Source organism: Schistocerca serialis, chromosome 2 (genome assembly GCF_023864345.2).
Source record: "Schistocerca serialis cubense isolate TAMUIC-IGC-003099 chromosome 2, iqSchSeri2.2, whole genome shotgun sequence".
NCBI classification, from domain to species: domain Eukaryota; kingdom Metazoa; phylum Arthropoda; class Insecta; order Orthoptera; family Acrididae; genus Schistocerca; species Schistocerca serialis.
This window is the reverse complement of record NC_064639.1, coordinates 193391888-193415435: the sequence shown is the minus strand read 5'-3', so window position 1 is coordinate 193415435 and position 23548 is coordinate 193391888. Positions and strand designations below refer to the sequence as shown.

General features: G+C 43.2%; 1 protein-coding gene across 1 annotated transcript in view; it reads right to left on the bottom strand.

The window, feature by feature from the left end:
- LOC126456927 (uncharacterized) overlaps positions 1 to 23548 on the bottom strand; it is a 229173-nt gene that overhangs the window by 148342 nt on the left and 57283 nt on the right. The window contains exon 2 of the mRNA XM_050092861.1: positions 5555 to 5719. Coding sequence (XP_049948818.1) covers positions 5555 to 5719 — 165 coding nt within the window. The remainder of the gene's footprint in view (positions 1 to 5554; positions 5720 to 23548) is intronic.

Below are 23548 nucleotides of genomic sequence, written 5' to 3'. Positions count from 1 at the left end.
TCGACTTCAATCAGCACTAGGCTATTTTGTGATGATTGGATCGCCCCTCAAGGTGCGATACGAAACGCTCACGCTCCCTACGGACAAGGGGGGACTCGGACTTACGAATGTTCACTGTAGAGCGACGGCGCTCCTTCTAGCCACGATGTACAAGCAGTGGCGTAGCGGGCGTGATTCCCTTACATCCTGCCTACTGGATCTCCTGGTTCCAGCGTCCCTCACACCTCCACTGGCGGTGGGAAACATTACGCCACATTTTGCGCATGTCTCAACATTTATAGTGGAACTTAGTTGTATCAGAGACGAGCTTCCGCGCACGAGACCGCCATGCGCGAAGGATTTTTATGTTTGGCTGCTACGACGGGTAAGTCGTAATGTCATTGAACTCAAACACCACAGGTTGCATTGGCCGAAGATTTGGAGACATGTGCACCAAAAATTGCTTCCTACCTTCTTTCGGGCACTGTGGTTCTCTGTCGCCTGTGGCAAGTTCAACACCAACCAACGGCTCCATGCAATTGGACTAGTGGACACTCCACTATGCCCAAAATGTCACCAAGTGGATGACAACCATCACCGCTTAACTTGTATCGCGGTGGAGGACGTCTGGCTGCTAGGAAGGCAGATGGTGGCTTGCTATCTCCGTGTGACCCCGCAAAATATTGCACCTGCTTCCTTCTTACATCCGGAGAGTGACTACTTTCCGGCGACTAAATCACAGTCGATCATCTGAGTCAAAGGTTGGACGATCGCGTACCTCTATGGGGATGCTGCCAAGTCGCGACTTGACTTTTGGTATTTCTTGCAGCAAGCCCACAATGAGGTTCATAGATGGTCACACTATCGGAAAACCTTTGCCAACTATCTTCAGGCAGTTTTCCTTGACCTCCCACGCAGTTGGGATGTGCCGGGTGCAGTCGGTGTGCACATTTGACAGCTGATAATGAACCTCACGCTTCTCTCACCACTCAATACGTAATGCACATACTATACGATGAAATGACTACATGTTCCTTTTAACAGAGTGATCTTTATTGAAAATAAATAAAACAAAACAACATCCATGTTCCTTCAAATTTGTGATTTGTTTTAAAATTATTATTATTATTTTTTTTTTTTTTTTTTTTTTTTTTTTTTTTTTTTTTTTTTTTTTTTTTGCAGAGGATGCATTTCATTTAGTGTTTGTGAACTGCCTAATTTTGTATCCAAATAGAATCCCAATTAAAAAAAAAGTGGTCAGCGCGACAGACTGTCAATCCTAAGGGCCCGGGTTCGATTCCTGGCTGGGTCGGAGATTTTCTCCGCTCAGGGACTGGGTGTTGTGTTGTCCTAATCATCATCATTTCATCCCCATCGAGGAGCAAGTCGCCGAAGTGGCGTCAAATCGAAAGATTTGCACCAGGCGAACGATCTCCCCGACGGGAGGCCCTAGCCACACGCCATTATTATTACTATTATAGTTGCCTTAATCATTCAATTATGTTGAGGTTGTAATACATATCTTAAATAGCATTAAGAGATCCTAAGATCTGCTTCAAAGGGTAGTCAGACAGGGCCAAATCATCATTTTAGCGCTCATTATTTTCCGCTGCGAACATGCATTTTACACCCACTGGGAGTAGCATCTTGGAGCCTCAGTTGGGTTCTTTGGTGACCTTGCCTTCCTACTTCAGACATATTCATGAATCCACCACGTGGGTTTTACGATCACTGTTCATTTTTCATCGCTAGTGGGCATTTACATTTTTCTGTTCAAATGCAGGTTCATTCGTCATAGGTTTCTTCCGAGGTCTTATTTGAACTCCTTCTTAGGTTCATACCCGTGACTGCCAGTGGTTACGTACACTGCCTGCGCCTGCTAGCCATTGAAATTTTTGATGTTTTATTCTGTGATCACCCAAGTGTACACTGAGGTGGCAGAAGTTCTACCATACTTCCTAATACCGTCTCGGAACTCATCTTGCCCGGAGCAGTGCAGCAATTCGCTGTAGCGTGGACTCATCAACTCGTTGGAAGTCTCCTGCAGAGATATTGAGTCACGCTGCCTCTATAACCTCCCATTATTGCGACAGTGTTGCCAATGCAGGATTTTGTGCACGAACTGACCTCTCGATTACGTCCCAATAAATTTTCCATGGGATGCATGTTGTGCGATATTGGTAGCCAAATCATTCGCTTGTATTGTCCAGAATGTTCTTCAAAATAATCGCGAACACTTGCGGTTGTATGGCATGGGCGCAGTCTCAGCCATAAAAAATTCCGTCGTTGTTTGGGAATATGACGTCCATGAAGGGCTGCAAATGTTCTCCAAGTAGCTGAACATCCAGAGTACCCATTCATTCCATGGTGACACAGCCCACATCGTTATGGAGCCACCACCAGCTTGCACAGCGCCCTGTTGGCAACTTAGGTACGTGGATTCGTGGGGTCTGCACCACACTCGAACCCTACCATCAGCCCAGACCAACTGAAATCATGACTCATGTAACCAGGCTACGGTTTCCATTCGACTAGGGTCCAACTGATATGGTCACGAGCCCAAGAGAGGCGCTGCAGACCATGTCGTGCTTTTAGGAAAAGTGCTCATGTCGGTCTTCTTCTGCCCTAGCCCATTAACGCCAAGTTTCGCCGCACTCTCCTATCGGATGCGTTCATCGTACGTCCCACATTGATTTCTGCAGTTATTTCAAGCAGCGTTGCTCTCTGTTTCTACTAACAGAGGCCGCCAATTGTGAAATTCAGATTCGATTCATACTGCGCATAATAAAAGCTCATGGCCAGAGGTGTAATGTGGCAAAGCACTAAGATGCACTTCTCAGCCGTTGTCGAGAAAACCGACAGTTAAAAGAAACCGTTGCCGTGAAATACTCTCTACGATTTACAATTTTCCACAGCGTTGTGGCGCAGCGGTAAACGCTCGGGTTTGTAATCCGAAAGTCGCCGGATCGAATCTCGCGCCATGCAACTTTTTTTTTAGTATTTGTTTTTTGTAATTTTTATATATATATATATATATATATATATATACACGCACGTATATATAATTCCCGGCAATCAGTTGCAACAATTATGCATATAATATGTTGTTGAAAGTCGTTTGTCGTGGAAAAACTGGCGACTTCGAACATCATTATGTTTTCCGCAAACAAAGTTGTATTTCACAAATATTATTAATTGTCTTCATAATGTTTACCACGTATAGTTAAAGGAAGACGTAGAAACGATATTCCGAAACGAATAAGTATAGCGTAAGTCAAACGTTCGAATTAGAATAGAGACCCCACGAACACAAATTTGCTGTGGCAGGTATGAAATATAAACTCCGTTACTCGCTCGTTACACTTGATGGACAGATGTTGAATGGGCCAAAACGAGCCGCCGCATAACAGCGTAGTTGCCTGCTAACTTCGAAAGAAGGTAGATGCGGTCCCTAGCGCAAGTAATAACATCGTCGAAAATCAGTGCGGGCGTGAGAGCTTTGGTACACCCTGTTAAACAAACGGAAAAATAGAGGCGGTACAATTGGAGAGCGATCCGCCTTCACCAACATGCATAAGCAATTCATTAATTCGCGGCATGCAACTTTTTATTATATATATATATATATATATATATATATATATATATATATTTGAATTACAAAAAACTAATAATAAAAAAAAGTTGCATGCCGCGGGATTACGAACCCGAGCGCTTACCGCTGCGCCACGACGCTGTAGAAAATTATTAACCGTAGAGAGTATTTCACGGCACCGGTTTCTTTTAACTGTCGATTTTCTCGACAACGGCTGAGAAGTGCATCTTGGTGCTTTGCCACATTACACCTCTGGCCATGGGCTTTTTTTATGCGCAGTATGAATCGAATCTGAATTTCACAATTGGCGGCCTCCCCTTTAAGACCTCTACGCAAATGCCACTGCTCTCGGTCGTTAAGTGAAGGCTGTCGGCCACTGCGTTGTCCGTGGTGAAAGGATAATGCTTGAAATGTGATGTTCTCGGCACACTTCTGGCAGTGTGGATCTCGGAATACTGAATTCCCCAAACGATTTTCGGAACAGAATGTCCCATGCGTCTAGCTCCAACTACCATTCTGCGTTCAATGTCAATTAAATGCCGTCGTGCGGCCATAACGACGTCGGAAACCTTTCCACATGAATCAGCTGAGTACAGACGACAGCACTACCAATGCACTGACGTTTTATACCTTGTGCACGTGAAACTAACTCCAACTGTATATGTGCATATCGCTATCCCATGAGTTCGTCGCCTCAGTGTAAGAGGTTCTGACAATTCGAACGCCATCCAAACGTAGGTAGACCCCGGATCTTCAGAGACCCATTGTTAAATTAGTTATACGATATTTGTTTCCCTATCTTTCGGGTTATATGCCTTATTTTTTCCCCATTATTATACTTTCTAATTCTCATCATAGTTTTCACAGACGCATGCATTTGAGGATGCGATTAAATCGTCGTACAACCGGTCGTGTGTGATCCTGTAACAAAGAAACTATTAACAGCTAATGCGGGTGGTTGTTGTGGTCTTCAGTCCAGAGACTGCTTTGATGCAGCTCTCCATGCTAACCTATCCCGGGCAAGCTTCTTCATCTCCCAGTACCTACTGCAACCTAATGCCTTCTGAATCTGTTTAGTGTATTCATCTCTTGGTCTCCCTCTACGATTTTTACACTCCACGGTGCCCTCCAATACTAAATTGGTGATCCCTTGATGCCTCAGAACATGTCCTACCAACCGATCCCTTCTTCTAGTCAAGGCGTGCCACAAATATCTCTTCTTTCTAATACTATTCAATACCCATCTAATCTTCAGAATTCTTTTGGTAGCACCACATTTCAAAAGCTTCTATTCTCTTCTTGTCAAAACTGTTTATTGTCCACGTTTCACTTCCATACATGGCCACACTCCATACAAATACTTTCAGAAACGACTTTGTGACACTTAAATCTATACTCGCTGTTACATTTCTGTTCTTCAGAAACGCTTTCCTTGCCATTGCCAGTCTACATTTTATATCCTCTCTACTTCGACCATCATCAGTTATTTTGCTCCCCAAATAGAAAAACTCATTTACTACTGTCAGCTTCTCATTTCCTAATTTAATACCCTCAGCATCACCCGATTTAATTCAACTACATTCCATTATCCTCGTTTTGCTTTTCTTGATGTTCATCTTATATCCTACTTTCAAGAATGTGGGAACCAGAAGTTTTTTTAGAAGATTTTAATAGTTTAAAAAAATTATAAGAATATTTACAAACTTACTTATCCATCCTCCTATGAATGAAACTCTTAAGGAGGCTTGTATCCTCTATGTACTGTACTGGTAAAGAATAAGAAGAAATGCTGATTAATAAAGGAAGAAACGTGCCGCGGAGATTTCAGAGAAAGCTGACTCTTTTCAGCACTATAAGGTGTACGAACTTTCTCTTTTCGCTGCACTCTGCTGCACTTCGTCGAACACGAGATTGACGGGCTTCAGCTGTGAAGTCGAGTGCGTGTTTAGACGCCTTGTAGAGTTGCGTAGAGGTACTCACTGCGCTGCTTGATCTTCTTGCAGACGGGAATCTCTCGTGGGTCGGTCCTACGGCGCAGCTGCTCCATGCAGTCGACGGTCTCGATGCCGGTGCTGTTGAACGGGTCATCGCAGTTGTGGTGGTAGTGGTCTGACGAACAGTGGTAGCAGCGTAGCCGCTTCTCTTCTGCAACATACGGTGACGGGTGTGACGTTAGTATATACAGTAGTGTATAGCAGTGTAGTGGTTCAAATGGCTCTGAGCACTATGGGAGGTTATCAGTCCCCTAGAACTTAGAACTACTTAAACCTAACTAACCTAAGGACATCACACACATCCATGCCCGTGGCAGGATTCGAACCTGCGACCGTAGCGGTCGCGCGGTTCCGGACTGAAGCGCGTAGAACCGCTCGGCCACCTTGGCCGGCTGCTGAGTAGTCTTCAGCAGTGTACAGTAGTATACAGTAGTGAATTTCAAAGTAAAGCCATGGATATTTGCAGGAAAATTAACATTGTTGTTTGGAATAGTTGTGCACAACTTATATGCAATAGTACGAAAAAAAAATTTTTCAAATGTGTGTGAAATCTTATGGGACTTAACTGCTAAGGTCATCAGTCCCTAAACTTACACACTACTTAACCTAAATTATCCTAAGGACAACACACACACCCATGCCCAAGGGAGGACTCGAAACTCCGCTGGGACCAGCCGCTCAGTCCAGGACTGCAGCGCCGGAGATCGTTCGGCTAATCCCGCTCGGCGCAATAGTCGAAATCCACTATATCGACAAATATAGTTAAATGGTATCCGATTTGTTGCGATTAGTGCAGCATGTAAGAAGACATCAACGAAACGATTCAGATGGTAGAGGGTGAACCCGGTATAAATAGAGTCGGCTGTGTGTACGTTCCTCTACTGTAGGTGAGAAACAGACACCATTAGGGACCGTAGATGTTGTGTACATAAACCACGACTGTGACAATGCCATGCGTAAAATTTATTATGTGATGAAAAAGCAAAAATCGGCACATGGAAATGGGACTCTCTAATCGTCAAACTGCCAATAAGTTGAACCCTTCATGTACAGTGATCGATATTTTCGTTAGATTGGGCGCACGATGTGGATAGAACGGAAAATATAAGCAAAGTAGGAAATTATTTAAGGCATAGGAAGGGTTACTTTTCGCAAAGCAAGGGCCAGAAACCGTTATTCTCCTCAACCTGTTGCCAGTAACTGTCATAGTCTACGAAAAACTTCGTCATTTGACAAACATCTTGCATTCACGAAACGATTGCAGAAACCAGCATTAACGCTCAAACATAAACTGGGTAGATGGGAGTTTACTGAAAAATATGTGTAATGGACTTCAGAATGGGGTAAAGTGATTCTAACTGATGAGAGGAAGTTAAATTGAGATGGGCAGGAGATATTTCAGTATTATTGGCATGATCTGAAAACAAAGCGGCAGGGAAGAATGAAGAGATATTTTGGTGATGGAAGTGTTACGATTTGAGCAGACTTCTGCGCTGAAGGTAAATCATGCATTGCTTAACCGAACACTAAAGTGCTCTCCGATATGTACACTGAGATGGTTCAAATGGCTCTGAGCACTATGGGACTTAACTTCTGAGGTCATCAGTCCCCTAGAACTTAGAACTACTTAAACGTAACTAACCTAAGAACATCACACACATCCATGTTCGAGGCAGGATTCGAACCTGCGACGTAGCGGGCGCACGGTTCCAGACTGTAGCGCCTAGAACCACTCGGCCACCCCGGCCGGCACACTAAGACGCTAGAGGCAGAATTTATTAGTGTGTGTGAAGACCTAGGGGACGAAAGTCTAATGTTTCAACAAGATAATGCAACTGTGTATGATTCCGCTGTAACCAAAAAGTGGTTTGAAGATAAAGATACCTGTGTTGCCCCGGCCTGCACGTAGTCAGGATTTGAATTCCGTGGAAAATATTTGTGGAATACTTGCAAGGCGCGTTTACCGCAATGGAAAGCAGTTTGAGGCCGCATGTGGGCTGAAATGAGCGATACGGGAAGAATGGGTGACAGTTTCACTGAAAGAACTACAAACCCTAACAAAATCAACCCCAAAAATAGTTTCTGAGCTAATTAGGAACAACAGAAGTTGGACAGATAGTAAATGCCTCTATACCAGTTTCCATCCAAGAAATGTTAACGCCTTATTTTGATACTCGTGTTATGAAAGAAACTTTGTAATTCTGTTATGACTGTTTACGGCTTATATGTATCTACTATTTGCGTAGAAATTTCCGTACACGTATGATTCATACATTGTACTGTTGGTTTCGTGGAACGCTGTTTTTTTTACTGATTTCCACTACTGTAGTGCTAATCAGTGCAGAATTTCAGAATACACAAAGATCGTCACCATGAAAACCGTATTACGTTAGTAGATCAGTTGCACGTTCCGTAGATCAACCGAGCGATTTTATCGAAATGGTTTGGGGTGAGTCAGTGCACATATGCATGGAATGTTTGTTAGTATGGCTACATACTGAGCCGGGCTCTGTGACCGAGCGGTTCTAGGCGCTTCAGTCCGGAACCGTGCTGTTGCCGCGGTTGCAGGTTCGAATCCTGCCTCGGGCATGGATGTGTGTGATGTCCTTAGGTTAGTTAGGTTTGGCTCAAATGGCTCTGAGCACTATGGGACTTAACTTCTGAGGTCATCAGTCCCCTAGAAATTAGAACTACTTAAACCTAACTAACCTAAGGACATCACACACATCCATGCCCGAGGCAGGATTCGAACCTGCGACCGTAGCGGTCGCACGGTTCCAGACTGTAGCGCCTGGAACCACTCGACCACCCCGGCCAGCTTAGTTAGTTTTAAGTAGTTCTAAGTCTAGGGGACCTCAGATGTTAAGTCCCATAGTGCTTAGAGCCATTCGAATCATTTTTGAGCTACAAGCTGACCATTTAAATGTTGCCAGATAGCACAGTGATTGAAAATTTAATAAGAATGAACCAACTACACTACTGTTTATGCAAATTGTAAAGCGAAGGAAATATATGATTACAACAAAATTTATTCCAGAGACCAGCTGTTCCCGACCTCGCACTCCTGTGACTCAGTCTGGTTAAATAGGAAAGATAGAAAAGAGAAAGCACACGTTTCCTAATGTGTATGGGAGTTGGATGTCCTATCTCCTTCTACCCCTTGCCTCTGTCCGTCTCGTCCTCTCCCTATCTTCGTAAATCTCTCTTCCATCCATCTCTCTCTGTCCATCACCTCCTCCCTGTCTCTCTGCCCATCTTCTCCTCAATTTCTGCTCAAAGATCATGTTGTAATCGAGGATCATACTGCTATTTAGGCGTTACAAATAGTCAGTGCTTGAGAGCCGGCACACCACTCTCTCACTTTACAACGTCATGATCTTAGTGTTCCCCAGTACTACATTTGGTATATGTGGTTTATGACCTTTTTACAATGTGAAATTGTGGGCAGAAAATTCTTATATCTGCATGTATAATCCATAGAGAACTTCATCGATTTGTTGTAGAATCATGGAACATATTTTGTGTTCAGACATAATGACCTTTCTAGACTCTGAGAAGCTCATCTGCCGAAAACCAGCACGGTTTTAGGAAACAGCGGTCATGCGAGACACAGCTGGCTCTCTTTGTGCATGATATACAACAGGCTCTAAGATACCGGCTCCCAGGTTGATGCCATATTCCTCGACTTTCGAAAGGCGTTCGACTCATTTCCGCACTGTCGCTTGCTCCAAAAAGTGCGCGTTTACGGCCTATCCGATGACATATGCGGCTGGATAGATAGTATTCTAAGAGACAGGGCACAGTATGTCTTCTTGAATGGGGAGACTTCAACAGAAAAGAGCGTAACATCAGTTGTGCCCCAGGACAGCGTAATAGGTCCGCTGCCTTTTACAATTTACATAAACGATCTGGTTGATGGTATAGACAGCGGCATTAGACTGTTTTCTAATGACGCTGTAGTCTACAGGAAAATAATATCACAAGGAAGTTGTGAACAAATCAACGAGGATTTGCAGAAAATAAATGAGTGGTGTAATGACTGGCAGTTATCTCTCAATATTAGTAAGTGTAACCTACTGCGTATAACAAAGCGAAAATCCCTATTAATGTACGAGTACAAAATAAATGCCCCGTCTTTGGAAGCGGTAACATCCGTCAAGTATCTGGGTGTGACTGTTAACGGGTAAGGTGAACTCTAGTTTGCGGTTTATTGGTAGAATCCTGAAGCGATGCAGTCCTTCAACAAAGGAAATAGCTTACAATACGATAGTTCGTCCAGTCTCAGACTATTGTTCATCTGTATGAAACCCTTACCAGTTGGGTCTGATTCAAGAGGTTGAGAAGGTCCAAAGAAGAGCGGCAAGATTCGTGACTGGTACATTTAGCGATCGCGAGAGCGTTACAAATCTGATAGAAAGTTTGAAGTGGGACACACTTGCAGATAGACGACGCGCTAAAGTGAAGGGGTTGCTGATTAAATTCCAAAATACGATCTTCGCCGAGGATGTAGAGCATATATTACTACCACCAACTTTCAAACCGCGCAATGATCACCATTCAAAGATAAGGGAGATTAGAGCTCGCACTGAGGCGTTCAGATAGTCGTTTTTCCCTCGCGCGATCCGCGAGTGGAACAGGGGGAGGAGGGGGGGGGGGGAATTTGACTTTGGCGCGAATAGTGCCCGCCATACGCCGCTTGGTGGCTAGCGAAGTATATATGTAGATGTAGATATAGATGTACCCGACGGGCCGCAGTGGAGGCGATGGAGAGAGCTTAACGGGGGCCACAAATCCTTGGGGCAGCGACCGGGCTGTGTGAGTGATTTTGGGAAGCAGCGCTGAATCGATCGTACCTGCAGAACTTCTGGTCGAGGCTGTGTTCTCCTTCCACTTAGGGTCAGTTAGAAGGTTGCCGGTTCGCAAAACATTTTACCTGGGCCACCCAGCAGTTCATCGTGAGGAAGGCCAGTTGGCGAAAGGGCATTGAAGAGAGGCTGCTGTAAACTGAGCCTTTGTGCAAAAGGTGGGAAAGTCGTAAAACTCCGAGCATTTTCATGTTAGAAGCTGGGACAATACAGACAGAGCGCTGGTGGAAGTTTTTAGTGGAGCCAAGACTAAACCCCCCGGAGGCAGGAAGTCGGCAGGTTTTTTATTGAGTGGCAAAAACATATATTTGATAAGAACGACTATCTGGGAAGCTTAACACCCTCCTTTCAGATATAGGAAATGGTCAGCCTGTAAAGATTAGATTTCCCCTTAAATGAGGGACTGTGGTACTATCTAGGTAGATATATCTTTTTTTTTTTTTTTTTTTTTTTTTTTTTTTTTTTCCGAAACATGGCCATGCTTACCTGAGAACGACACCTCCCTAGTCTAAAATCTTCTTTTTCAGACAAAAGAGATTTGGAGTGGCTGTTTGGCTCCCCTCAGGATATACAAACTGGAGGCTTGCTCCCCCAGCATGGGAACCCCTGTGCTACGTATAGCTTGACTACCAGGCCAACAGAACAGTCAAGAGGGGAGATTCAATGAGCAGAGTTGTGGGCGGTTTCGTTTCTGCTAATTCGGCTCCCATACCGAGGTTTGGTGGGAAGAGGCGGTGATTCTTGCCTTCTTCGTCTTCTGGTCCTTCCCTGGTGGAGAACTTTGGGTCTTTCTCTAGTGAATGAGACTTGTGGTGTGCATCTTGTGGTAGAGTAAGAGCCAGCGGCAGTTTCCTGTTATATCGACAGTGAAACTGCATATCGTCTTGGACATACCGTGTGTCGTGTGGGTGGACGTATTCCTCTTGAGTCGTCCATCTGACGTTTGACAATTCCACCACGCACTGTCTTGCCTGTGAGTCAAATCGGTATAGCCAGACCAGTAAACGGGTGTACCTCAAATTAAAATCTGCCATGATTTCAACGCTCTGATAGGGAACTTTCCCACGTGCTAATAACCAGATCGACAGTAGTTTGCAAATTTTCGTGAACACGTCAGAACGTTACAGTTGCTACGGCGCACCTCCCTTCACGCACAGTACGCCGTTTCCTGCGGCCACCTGAATCAAGGTGAAAGGGTAAAATACTGTTGCACCGGGGTAGGGTTGTTAAATGATATTCACAGGTCCCTGTTCTCAGGTGAGCCAGAGTTTGTGGTATACTTGGTCGTAGTTGATTCCATTTGAATAGAGACGGGCCTCACAGAGGATTTGTGCAAACAAAGTCAAGTTGGGAGGTAGGGGACGAGCTACTGGCAGAATTGATGCTGTGAGGATGGGTCGTGACTCGTGGTTGGGTAGCTCAGATGGTAGAACTCTTGCCCGCGAAAGGCAAAGGTCCCGATTTCGAGTTTTAATCTGCCAGGAAGTTTCAAAGTCAGATCGCGTTGTAAAAGGTATTAATTCAGGGGAGAATTTGTGTAGCTTCCACCCCAATGTACGCTTTCACAATCAAACACTATTTCTTTTCTGATTTGTGTTTCTCATTTTCATGTAAGATTTATCAGCTTGTTGTAGTTACAAAAGGATTAATAAAACTTGTCATTATTCTGTAAACTTAAATACGCCATTGTTCTCAATCATACTCCCTCAATTATTCACTGATTTTATTTTATTGTAGTGTTATATGGGTACACTAGCAATTTAAAGCCCAGTATTATTAAATTAATTAACTTGATTATTAGTTTGAGTTCTGAAAGTGACCACAGACTTAAGTAACATAAGTGCCATGAGTAAATTCACTAATTCATATATAATAATTAAGGATGTAGCTCGCTATTTGAAGGTTACTGAGAAGATAATACTTTTCTTTACGTAAAAATAATATAATTTAGCATCACTCAGGCAATTATTTATGATTAAAGCAAGCGACGGCTTGCGTGCTTATCGATGAAAACTGAGGTTGGAGGACTAAATTTTTTCGTATTAAATGGTCTGTTTTCAAAGGTTACAAGCAGATAAAGGCATATTATGCAGATACAGGCAACATACCAGCTATTTTCTAATTTTCTTACAAACTATGAATGGATTGTTAAGTTTTTGATTTATTACTATTCCCATAATTTCCTTTCACTCTTATTATTTCTTAGAAATGGCAGACAAATAATAAGCTTTTGCAAGGAATTTGTAGCGTTGTTTTTCTTTAATTATTGCGAATGACATACCCATGTTTTAGTCAAATATATATCTTTTTAATGGGAATTTTTTCACTGACTGATTCAAAAATGTTCTTTCAAAAAATTCAGATGAATAAGTTTGGTTGCAAGGAAAATATAACATTTACCAGGAGCAAATACATGACAACAGTTAAAGTTTCAATAAGGAATTAATGCATTGGCCAATTTTTATTCTCCGATCTGTTCATAATCGTTTTGTAATGTGTTTCCTATAAGTTAACTCATTTCATCAGAAACAGTATCATTTGAAGATGATACCAGTATTTCAGAAGCCACAGAAGTTCCTACCAAACTCGTTTTCAGAAAAAGTTTTATTTGAAAACGAAAAATTTTAGTATTACTCCTAAGGCACATTGATATATAGGTTCCATAACCGTTTATCATTTTTAAAAAAAGGAAATCTTGTATCTACGAAATGAGATTCGGTGGCAGACGCGAGAACCGTATATTGAACATATTCGCCGGGAAACCGATATCGCTTGACTACACGATCGGCAACCGGTCACTAGGATCAGTCGGCATGTTCAAGTAAACCGCCTGAAGAAATGGAAATGAGCGTATGGCATTGCTGGCCCGGAGACCCCATTCGGGGGAGTTCGGCCCCCTTATTGCAAATTTGACGCCACATCGGCGACTTGCTGACCCACTCCCCTGCTGGGGATCGAACCCAGGCCTCCTACGTGGTAGGCGGTAACGCTACCGCTACGCTACCGAGGCGGATAGTTTATTGAGATAATCCTAGGAAAGCGCAGTTCATCTAGAACAGAAACTGCGAACTTGTGCGACCCTTTCTGAGTGTTTGGAATCCCCGCCAGGTCAGATTAAAGAAAGACAGTTAAGTGTTCCAATGGCGTGCTGGTTGATTTTTTTTATCGGTACGTTCGATCCAGAAAGACTATTATGGAAATGCTACGTGAACACAAATTGACATCTCTGGAGGCGAGAAGACATTCTTTTCTCGAAGCATTACTAAGACAGTTTAGACAATCGGCATTTGCGGCAGACGTAGAACGATTCTCCTACAGCCAATGTTCGACTCGTGTAATGACTGAAGCTCGAAATTTAGCGCTGATTTCAATGCGAGATGATTTTCATAGTTTCCACAACGAAACTCTGTCTCGAAATCTGGCAGAAAATCCATATTGTATATGAAGTGCACCAGCGGTAAGACACAATCAGTACCTTGACTGTGCGATAGCAACGACAATATTATCGGTGACAGTGCCATTAAAGCGGAGTTACTAAACACGATTTCTCGAAATTCCTTCACTAAAGGAGACGATGCAAATGTTCTAGAGTTATAATCAAGAAAAACTACCAACACGAGTAACTTAGAAGTAGATATCCTCAGTGTACCGAAGCATCTTAAGTCATTTAAAAAAGGCAAGTCCTCTGGTCCAGTTTATAGACCAGTCAGGTCCCTTTCTGAGTATGCTGATAAATAGCTCCATACTTAGAATCACATTCAATTGCTTGTTCGACGGAAGAACCATACCCAAGGACTGGAAAGTTGCAAAGGTCACTTCGGCATCCAACAAGAAAAATCGGAGTAATATGCTGAATTACAGACCCCTATCACTGACATCGATTTGCTGTAGGATACTGAAACGTGTACTCTGATCGAACATTATGAATCACCTCGAAGAAAACGATTTATTGACAGACAGCACGGATTCAGAAAATCTCGTTTCTTATGAAACACAACTAAGTCTTTATTTTCAAAAGTACTGAGTAGTATCGACAGAGGACCTCAAGTTGATAATATATTTCTAGATTTTCAGAAGGTTTTTCACAGCGTTCCTCCAAAGGAACTTCTAACCAAACTGTGTGCCTAGCAATTTCGTCTCAGATGTGCGACTGCATTCATGATTTCGTGTCAGAAAGGTCACAGTTTGTACTAATTGGCGGAAAATCATTGAGTCAAACAGAAGAGATATCTGGAGTTCCCCAGGGAAGTGTTATAGGCGCTCTTTTGTTCTTAATCTGTATAAACGACTTAGGAGACGACCTTAGCAGCCCTCTTCGATTGTTTGCCGATGATGCCGTCATTTACCGTCTTGTAAAGAAATCAGATGATAAAAATCAGTTGCAAAATGATTTACACTAGATGTCTGTGAGGTACTAAAAATATCAATTGGCTCTAAATAATGAAAACTGTGAAGTCGACCACATGAGTATTAAAAGGATAAATCACATAAATCTAAAGGCTATAAATTCAACTAAATACTTAGGGATTACAATTACGAATAACTTAAATTGGAGCAATCACATAAATAATATTGTGGATAAAGCTAACCAAACACTGCGATTTATTGTCATAACACTTAGAAACTTCAATAGGTCTACTTTGATAGTGCCTACACCACGCTTGTCGTCCCTCTTCTGGAGTACTGCTGCTCGGTGGGGGCTCCGTATCAGTAGGGTTACCGGGGGGCGTCGAAAGAATTCAAAGAATGGTAGCCTGTTCTGTACTATCGCAAAATAGGGGAAAGAGTGCAGAGAGTGTCACGGATATCATACGAGAGTTGGGATGGCAATCATTACAACGAAGGCTCTTATAGTTGCTATCACATTCTATATTAGGCTGCACTTGGTGTGCTGGTAATGGTAATAACTATTCTGAGTGGCCTTTCCCATGGTTTAATGAGTCCGTACCATGGCCTGGTTGGTCGGATGAATTACTACAGGTTTTGCCAAAGTCTTATGATCGTGTAGCACCGAGCAGAATTGTTACAAAATTTTGGGATATACGTTTGAAAATGTGGACTAATATTAAAAAGAAATTCACTCAGCATAATTAACAAACAGGATCGTTTATAAGTGATACTAAACAGAACGGTGATAGGTTTATCAAACATTAAAGATAAAAGAGAATTAATGAATGACTGGCATGAAAATTCATTACATGAATTGGCTGTTGCTGTTAGTGATTTTTTGGTTGTTATTAATGATGAAACACAGAAGTACAATCCCTCTCCTCAAATTTATTGGGGTCCTTGGCATTCAACCACAAATAATATTAAGGGGTTAGATCTTGCTGACAATGAATTGCTTACAAAAATGAAACTGAGGAACGGTAAAATATGTAAATATTTTTCATTGAATAAAACTGAGAAGCATGTGTTCACTGACAAGATAACTAATAATTATGCAGGTTTAGATAATGTTATTGCTGATATGGGAACGTCTAAAAATTTTACTCGTAGTTCTTGGAGATGTGTCACAGGTATACTGCATAATGTAGACCCTACTAAAGCTAATAAGACAGAAATTTCAATCACTAACTTTCAAATCCGAAATCGAAAATATTTTGTTGATGCCCACCTACATAGGGAGAAATGATCATTGTAATAAAATAAGAGTAATCAGAGCTCGCACGGAAAGATTTATGTTTTCCTTTCTCGCGCGAGCTGTTCGAGAGTGGAATGGTAGAAAAGTAGCTTGAATTAGTTCGATGAACCTACTTCCAGGCGCTTATTTGTGAATTGCTGAGTAGTAATGTAGATGTAAATGTAGATATTGAAGACAAGATAAGAGGCATCAGAGCTCGTAGAGAAGCATATAGATAGTCGTTTTTCCTTCGCTCCATTCGCAGTAGAACAGGAAGAGGAATGGCTAACAGTAATGCATTGTATCCTCCGCCATGCACCATATGGTGGCTTGCGGAATACGTACGTCAGTGTAGACGCAGGCATGTTTGCATTATTGGCAAAGAGAAGAAATGCTGATGCAATATTTTCTCCTCAGAACGGTCTGTACTATATGCATATTGTAGTTTGGCATTTCGAGCGGGCGATGGAACAAGCGCAGAAATAGGTGGTAGCCGTTCATTCGCTCTCAGCACTTGTCCCAAGTTACACATGCAGTACTTTCTGCACTTACCTGCTTACTCTAGTAACGGAACAACATTAAACTACCGATACCACTGGTCTGCTTTGAGCCATAACATACGAGGCGTGTTTTTAAGTAAGTACCTTTTTGAAATTAGAAAAGACGTGCTAAGATATCTCAATAATTTTATTTTTATACGAAAGCCTGTACCTTAATCTACTTAATCTACTTTTCTACATAATTTCCGTCAATATCGAGGCACTCGTCATAACGTTGTACCAGCTTCTGAATACCCTTCTCACACAAGTCTGCCGCCTGACTTGTTAACCACTGCATCACCACTGTTTTAACTTCGTCATCGTCTTGAAGACGCTGACCACCCAGGTGTTTCTTCAAGTGCAGGAACAGATGGTAGTCACTGGGCGCAAGATCGGGGCTGTACGGGGGATGATCTAGAGTTTCCCGCCGAAAAGGTGTGATGAGATCTTTGGTCTGATTTGCCACATGCGGACGGGCATTGTCTTGCAGCAAAACGATGCTCTTGCTCAACTTCCACGGACTGTTGCTTTGATTCTGCTGTGACGTAGACCACCCATGATTCATCGCCCGTAACAATTTGGCTTAAGAAATCATCAGCGTCGTTGTGGTACCGCTCAAGGAAAGTCAATGCACTGTCTAAACGTTTGGTTTTGTGCACATACGTCAACATTTTCGGCACCCAACGTGCGCACAATTTTCGGTAATTGAAGTGCTCGGTCACAATGCCATACAAAACACTACGAGAAACATTAGGAAAGTCATCCCGCAACGAGGAAATCGTAAAGCGTCTGTTTTCTCTCTCCTTATTGTCCACTTCCTGCACCAAACTTTCATTAACGACCGAAGGACGCCCACTCCGTTGTTCATCATGCACATTTGTGCGGCCGCCTTTAAATGCTCTCACCCACTTTCTTACTATTCCATCACTCATAATGTTTTCTCCGTAAACTGCACAGATCTCACGATGAATATTGATCGCTTTGAGGCCTTTAGCACTAAGAAATCTTACAACAGCCCGTTCTTCACAGTCGGTGGGACTCACGATTATCGGAGGCATCTTAAATACTCAGTACACAACGTAAACAAGGAAGAATCAGACTGTAATGGCGTCAGTGCGTAGATTAAGGTACAGGCTTTCATTTAAAAATAATATTATTGAGATATGTTAGCAAGTCATTTTTAATTTCAAAACGGTACTTACTTAAAAAACACGCCTCGTAAAATAGCGGAAATAAAAGCTCATCGATATCCAGTTCGCATGAAATAGGCGCCACGACGATTGAATAATTCTCATGACGTCATGTACGCTGGCCCCACCAAATCACAGCCACACTATCATTTTGCATCTTAATCTATACCTCGGGTTACGCCTCAGATCAGCAAATATTAATACACGTGCAAATGAAATATTGCAAATGTTTTGTGCTGTCCCTGTTCCCACACTTGCGATGTCCTACGCCACAACGTTATCACGTCACGAGTCAAAGATGCCGGCCGGTGTCGGTGGGTTCAGTGGCTGTGTAGTGGTAGCAGTAGGAGACGAGAAGTGTTGGCGGGCCGAAGCGCTTCCGCCGTCGGCGCGGCAGCTGGCGCCTTACCTCTCTGTGTCAGTTGGGGCGGTCACAGGTCAGCCGGCGCTGGCTGGGCCCAAGTGCCGGCTGCGTGCGTCCTCTCGGGGCTCACTCCGGAGGCCGACTGCACTTGCAGCCTGCCTGCCTGCCTGCCTGCCCTGACACTGGGTGACCCGTGTGATTCATCTCCAGCACGCCGTCTGCCGGCCACCGATCTCTTGCTTGCTGGTACTCGTCTTGGCAGAAGAGTGTCCCATAATAGACTAGCGGCCTGTGTGGCGCAGTGGCATTACAGTTATTACACTATTCTGGGATATTGCACCGCGGCCGGAAGAATTTTTGTTAAAACCCAGCCTTTCATCCTCATCTGCGGAAGAAATTGTCAAGGGGGCGGGGATTGTACCTTTGTAGGATGACAGATACACATCCCAGCTCGCTACTGACTGAAGTAAAATTCCGCTTCCGTGTGGTGCCCTGCAGAGGCGCGACGTCACACGTTTTGAAAACGCGAACGCAATCTGCTGTTGTTCTCTTGCTGTCGTCCCCTACAGCTATCACCCCATGGTGAAAGACTAGTACACATCATATTCAGTACCGAATTATTGGGGCGTTTTAGTAATCTCTTGGTCTTTCATAGTATTCGCTTGTGGCTGCCATTACCTGAGCCTTTTTTTTTTTTAGTATTTCATCTTGTGATTGGTTCGATGTGACACGCGACGAGTTCCTTTCTTGTGCCAATCCCTTCACCTCAGAGTAGTATTTGCTGACTACGTCCTCAATTATTTGTTCGGAGTACTTCAATTTCTGTCTTCCTCTACAGTTTTTATCCTGTGTAGCTCCCTCCAATACTATGGAGGGTAGTTAGTTAGCTTCATGTTCCATGGATCATTTTGCACGATATGTCGTAATGATGTGGAACGAATCATTTTTCATTCACATCGCAAATTGATTTGTAAATATGGCTAAATTCTGAACATTTGTAAGTTTTTTTAAATATATAGACGGGAGTTGGTAATTCCTATCCACCACCGTTTACAAATGACTATAACAGAAATTCTTCTGCAGAACAGAGAGAGTTATCAAGAAGAAACTTTTTCAGTTTGTTTTCAAATTTTACTTAGCTGTCTGTCAGTCAGTGGGTAGGTGATCAAACACTTTTCCTACAACATTGAGCACCAATTTTTGTACTAAAGACTACCTTTATGTGGGGTTAATTACTTACTTTCATGTCAAATGCATCATTTTGCAGGATAAATCGTAATGATGTGGAACCAGCCATTTTTCATTCACATCGCATGTCGTTTTTACTTCTGGTATTGTAATTACGTACATCATTGTTCCTTTTGAACTGTAGTATACTTTTTACAATAAACTTCATAAGGGAATACATATACTGTGAACTGGTACTCACAAGGCCCAAATTATTAAACAGATGTCAACAAGACGATCTTGGGTGAGCACCATATACACTGTGATCAAATGTATCCGGACACGTGATGGGACACGTACAGCACAAAAGCGTACAGGCCGACCTCGCCTGTTGACTGACAGAGACCGCCGACAGTTGAAGAGGGCCGTAATGTGTTATAGACAGACGTCCATCCAGACCATCACACAGGAATTCCAAACACCATCAGGACTCACTGCAGTTACTATGACGGTTAAGTGGGAGGTGAGAAAACTTGGATTTCTTGGTCGAGCGGCTGCTTATAACCCACACATCACGCCGGTAAAGCCGCGCGGGATTAGCCGAGCGGTCTGAGGCGCTGCAGTCATGGACTGTGCGGCTGGTCCCGGCGGAGGTTCGAGTCCTCCCTCGGGCATGGGTGTGTGTGTTTTCCCTTAGGATATTTTTGGTTAAGTAGTGTGTAAGCTTAGGGACTGATGACCTTAGCAGTTAAGTCCCATAAGATTTCACACACATTTGAACAACACCAGTAAATGCCAAACGACGCCTCGCTTGGTGTAAGGAGCGTAAACATTGGACGACTCAACAGTGGAAAAACGTTGTGTGGAATGACGAATCACGGTACACCACGTGGCAATCCGACGGCAGGGTGTGGGTATGGCGAATGCCCGGTGAAAGTCGTCTGCCAGCGTGTGTAGTGGCAACAATAAAATCCGGAGGCAGCGATGTTATGCTGTGGTCGTGTTTTTCATAGAGGGAGCTTGCACCCCTTGTTGTTTTACGTGGCACCATCAGGGCACAGGCAAACATTGATGTTTTAAGCAACTTCTTGCTTCCCTCTGCTGGAGAGCAATTCGGGGATGCGACTGCATTTTTCAACACGATCGAGCACCTGCTCATAATGCACGGCCACACGACAATAACATCCCTTTAATGGACTGGCCTGTACAGAGTCCTGACCTGAATCCTATAGAACACATTTGGGATGTTTTGGAACGCCGACTTCGTGCCAGGCATCACCGACCGACATCGATACCTCTCCTCAGTGCAGCACTCCTCACGAATGGGCTGCCATTCCCCAAGAAACCTTCCAGCACCTCACTGAACGTATGCCTGCGAGAGTGGAAGCTGTCATCAAGGCTAAGGGTGGGCCAACACCAGATTGAATTCCAGTATTACCGATGGAGGGCGCCACAAATATGTAAGTCATTTTCAGTCAGATGTCCGGATACTTTTGATCACGTAGTGTATTATTCTTACAGCCGTTATTGAGCAAACAAGACTTTATTTCTTAAAGATGAGTTACCCCCTAACATTATTCCATATGACATTATTCCCTAAGGTCTTAACACAATTACCATTACCCCGAGCCTTCTTCTTGTCAACATTTTCCGTATGTTCCTTTCTTCACCTATTCTGCGGACAATCTCCGCTTCCCTTGTCGCATCAGTCTACCAGATTGTCAACATTCCTCAACAGCACCACATCTGAAACGCTTCTTTTCCTAGACTCTACGATTCACTGTCATAAAATAATCGTTTCCAAAGGTACATTCTCACAAATTTCTTTCTCAGATTAGAGCAGACTTCTCTTGCCCGTAAAAGGTCTCTGTGTCTGTGTTAGTCTGATCTTTGTGTGCTCCTTGTCTCGCTCTCCATGTATTATTTTGCTTCCAAGGTAGCAACAAAAAATGGTTCAAATGGCTCTGAGCACTATGGGACTTAACATCTATGGTCATCAGTCCCCTATAACGTAGAACTACTTAAACCTAACTAACCTAAGGACATCACACAACACCCAGTCATCACGAGGCAGAGAAATCCAAGGTAGCAGAATTCCTTTACTTCGTCTACCTTAATGCTTCAAATCCATCCCGGTGATCTGCTGGATTCAAGGCGCGTTCCGCAACGGTTCATCTGTCTGTTTCTGCCTTCTGCAGCTGTCCTTGTGTTATTCTAGCCGTTTTTCGACCGTTCTTTTAGTATGCCCACACGCTCCTCTCCCAATTCCACGGTATCCTGTAAATTCCTGCGTGTTGAGGGTTTGCGAGCATCCTTGTCCGACTCTAGGTGTTCCTCTATCTCAGGGGTGACTTCGTAGCTTACAGCTATATTCCATACCGTCAATATATTTCCTGTGCTGCTAGAAATGTTTCTAATGAATGGCAGGGAAACCTTGTATCTTGCAGACATCTATACATCACTACGATTTTTTCATCGCTGTCTTAACTCCCTTTTTATCTCAGCGGCCCAATACCCATTATTCAGGAACGCATTGGTACGATATTACAGTTTCTCTTCGAGTAGCTCCGGTACACAGATATTCCTCGCTAACGTTTTTATAACACCTCGATTGTTTGTGGTTGGTGATTTGAATCATGTAGGTAACAGACCGTGTGTGTTGGCTTCCGTTGCATCGTGTAGCCCAAGGTACTAGCACGTCAATGAAATGTAATCTTCTGTCTACCTCCTCCTCCATAGTGAACAGTATCTTCGAAACAACCTTATTAAGGTTTTAATGAAAACGAGCTAGTTCCTCTCCGCCACGTCTGCACAACGCAAACGTTTCGCGATAACAACTTTGCTAACAACGATGGCTGCATGTATTCGATTGGTCCGTCGTTTGGTTTCGCGTCACGTATCGGATTTGTCCGGAACACCTCGTATCTATTTCCGTGTTTCTTTTTTTTTCATTTCTGTAAACGCTGGGTAACTAGCAGCTGTAGTGTCAAAACTGCGTGGTGAAGTTAAACGTTGTAGTGTCTGTCGGCAGCGCCGAGCGCCGATTACGTCAGTATTTCCCCCTCACATGTCACTGTCCACGGCAAAGACCAATCCTGTCATTTAGACTGTTGTTCATCATTTTCAGCAACTGTTTTTGATGAACGCTGGTGTGAAGAAATAGCACACTAATGAGCTATTTCTTCACATCGCAATTCTTACTATTCGATTAACTCTCCCCTCCAGGTGCGATCGGACTTCTTCTTGGAACCACCTATACTTGCTTCACACAGCAGAGAGGAAGACTGGACGTGATGAAAGCTCAAAAAGTAGTGAGATTCTTTGACGCAGTAAAAGTACAATTATGTTCCATTATAGTTTGAAAGAAAAATTTCAAGTATTTACCGAAAATTGGAAGAAAATATTATATAAACTAAAAATATCGGTCCTCGACGCTGCTACATCGATAAATCGGTGTGAAAGATATCACCAATATACAGGGTGTTTATAAACAAATATCGGGGTTTTAACGCTTTACATTATTTATTATGTTAAACTTACAGTTATAAATACGTGTCAAGTGAAAGAGCAACTCAGACTGTTTTACCAAGAACTTCATAAATGTTCAATGTGAGCACCATTTGTCACACGGCACACATCAAGTCTATAGCCATTTCTTCCCAATCGTTGATAAGTGTGTCTTCAGTGATTGTAGCAACAGCTGCTGCAATCCGGTTTCTTAATTCAGGGAGGTCTGCTGGTAGCGGAGGCACGTACGCACGATCCTTGATGAAGCCCCAAAGGCAAAAATCGCATGGCGTTAGGTCGGGTGAACGTGGAGGCCATGCAAAGCAAGCCCTGCCATTGGGCCCCTTGCGGCCTATCCAGCGCTTGGGTACAGTGAAGTTCAACCAATTGTGGCGGAAACATTGCGCGCTGCGCATGCCCACTGCTGCCAAACACAACTGAGTTGCTCTTTCATTTGACATATCATTTATAACTGCAAGTTTAATGTCATAAATATTATAACGCGTTAAAACCCCGATATTCATTTATAAACACCCTGTATATCTGTATTTCGAGGAAGAAAATATCGATTTCTCGATAAATCGATATTTTGTCAACAGCCCTAGTTTAATGCAACTTTAAACACTATTCCATCCTGTACAAGCCTCTTCATCTCAAAGTAACTACTGCGACCTACATCCATTTAAAATTGTTAACTGTACTCCTCTCATAGCCTGCTTCTGCAA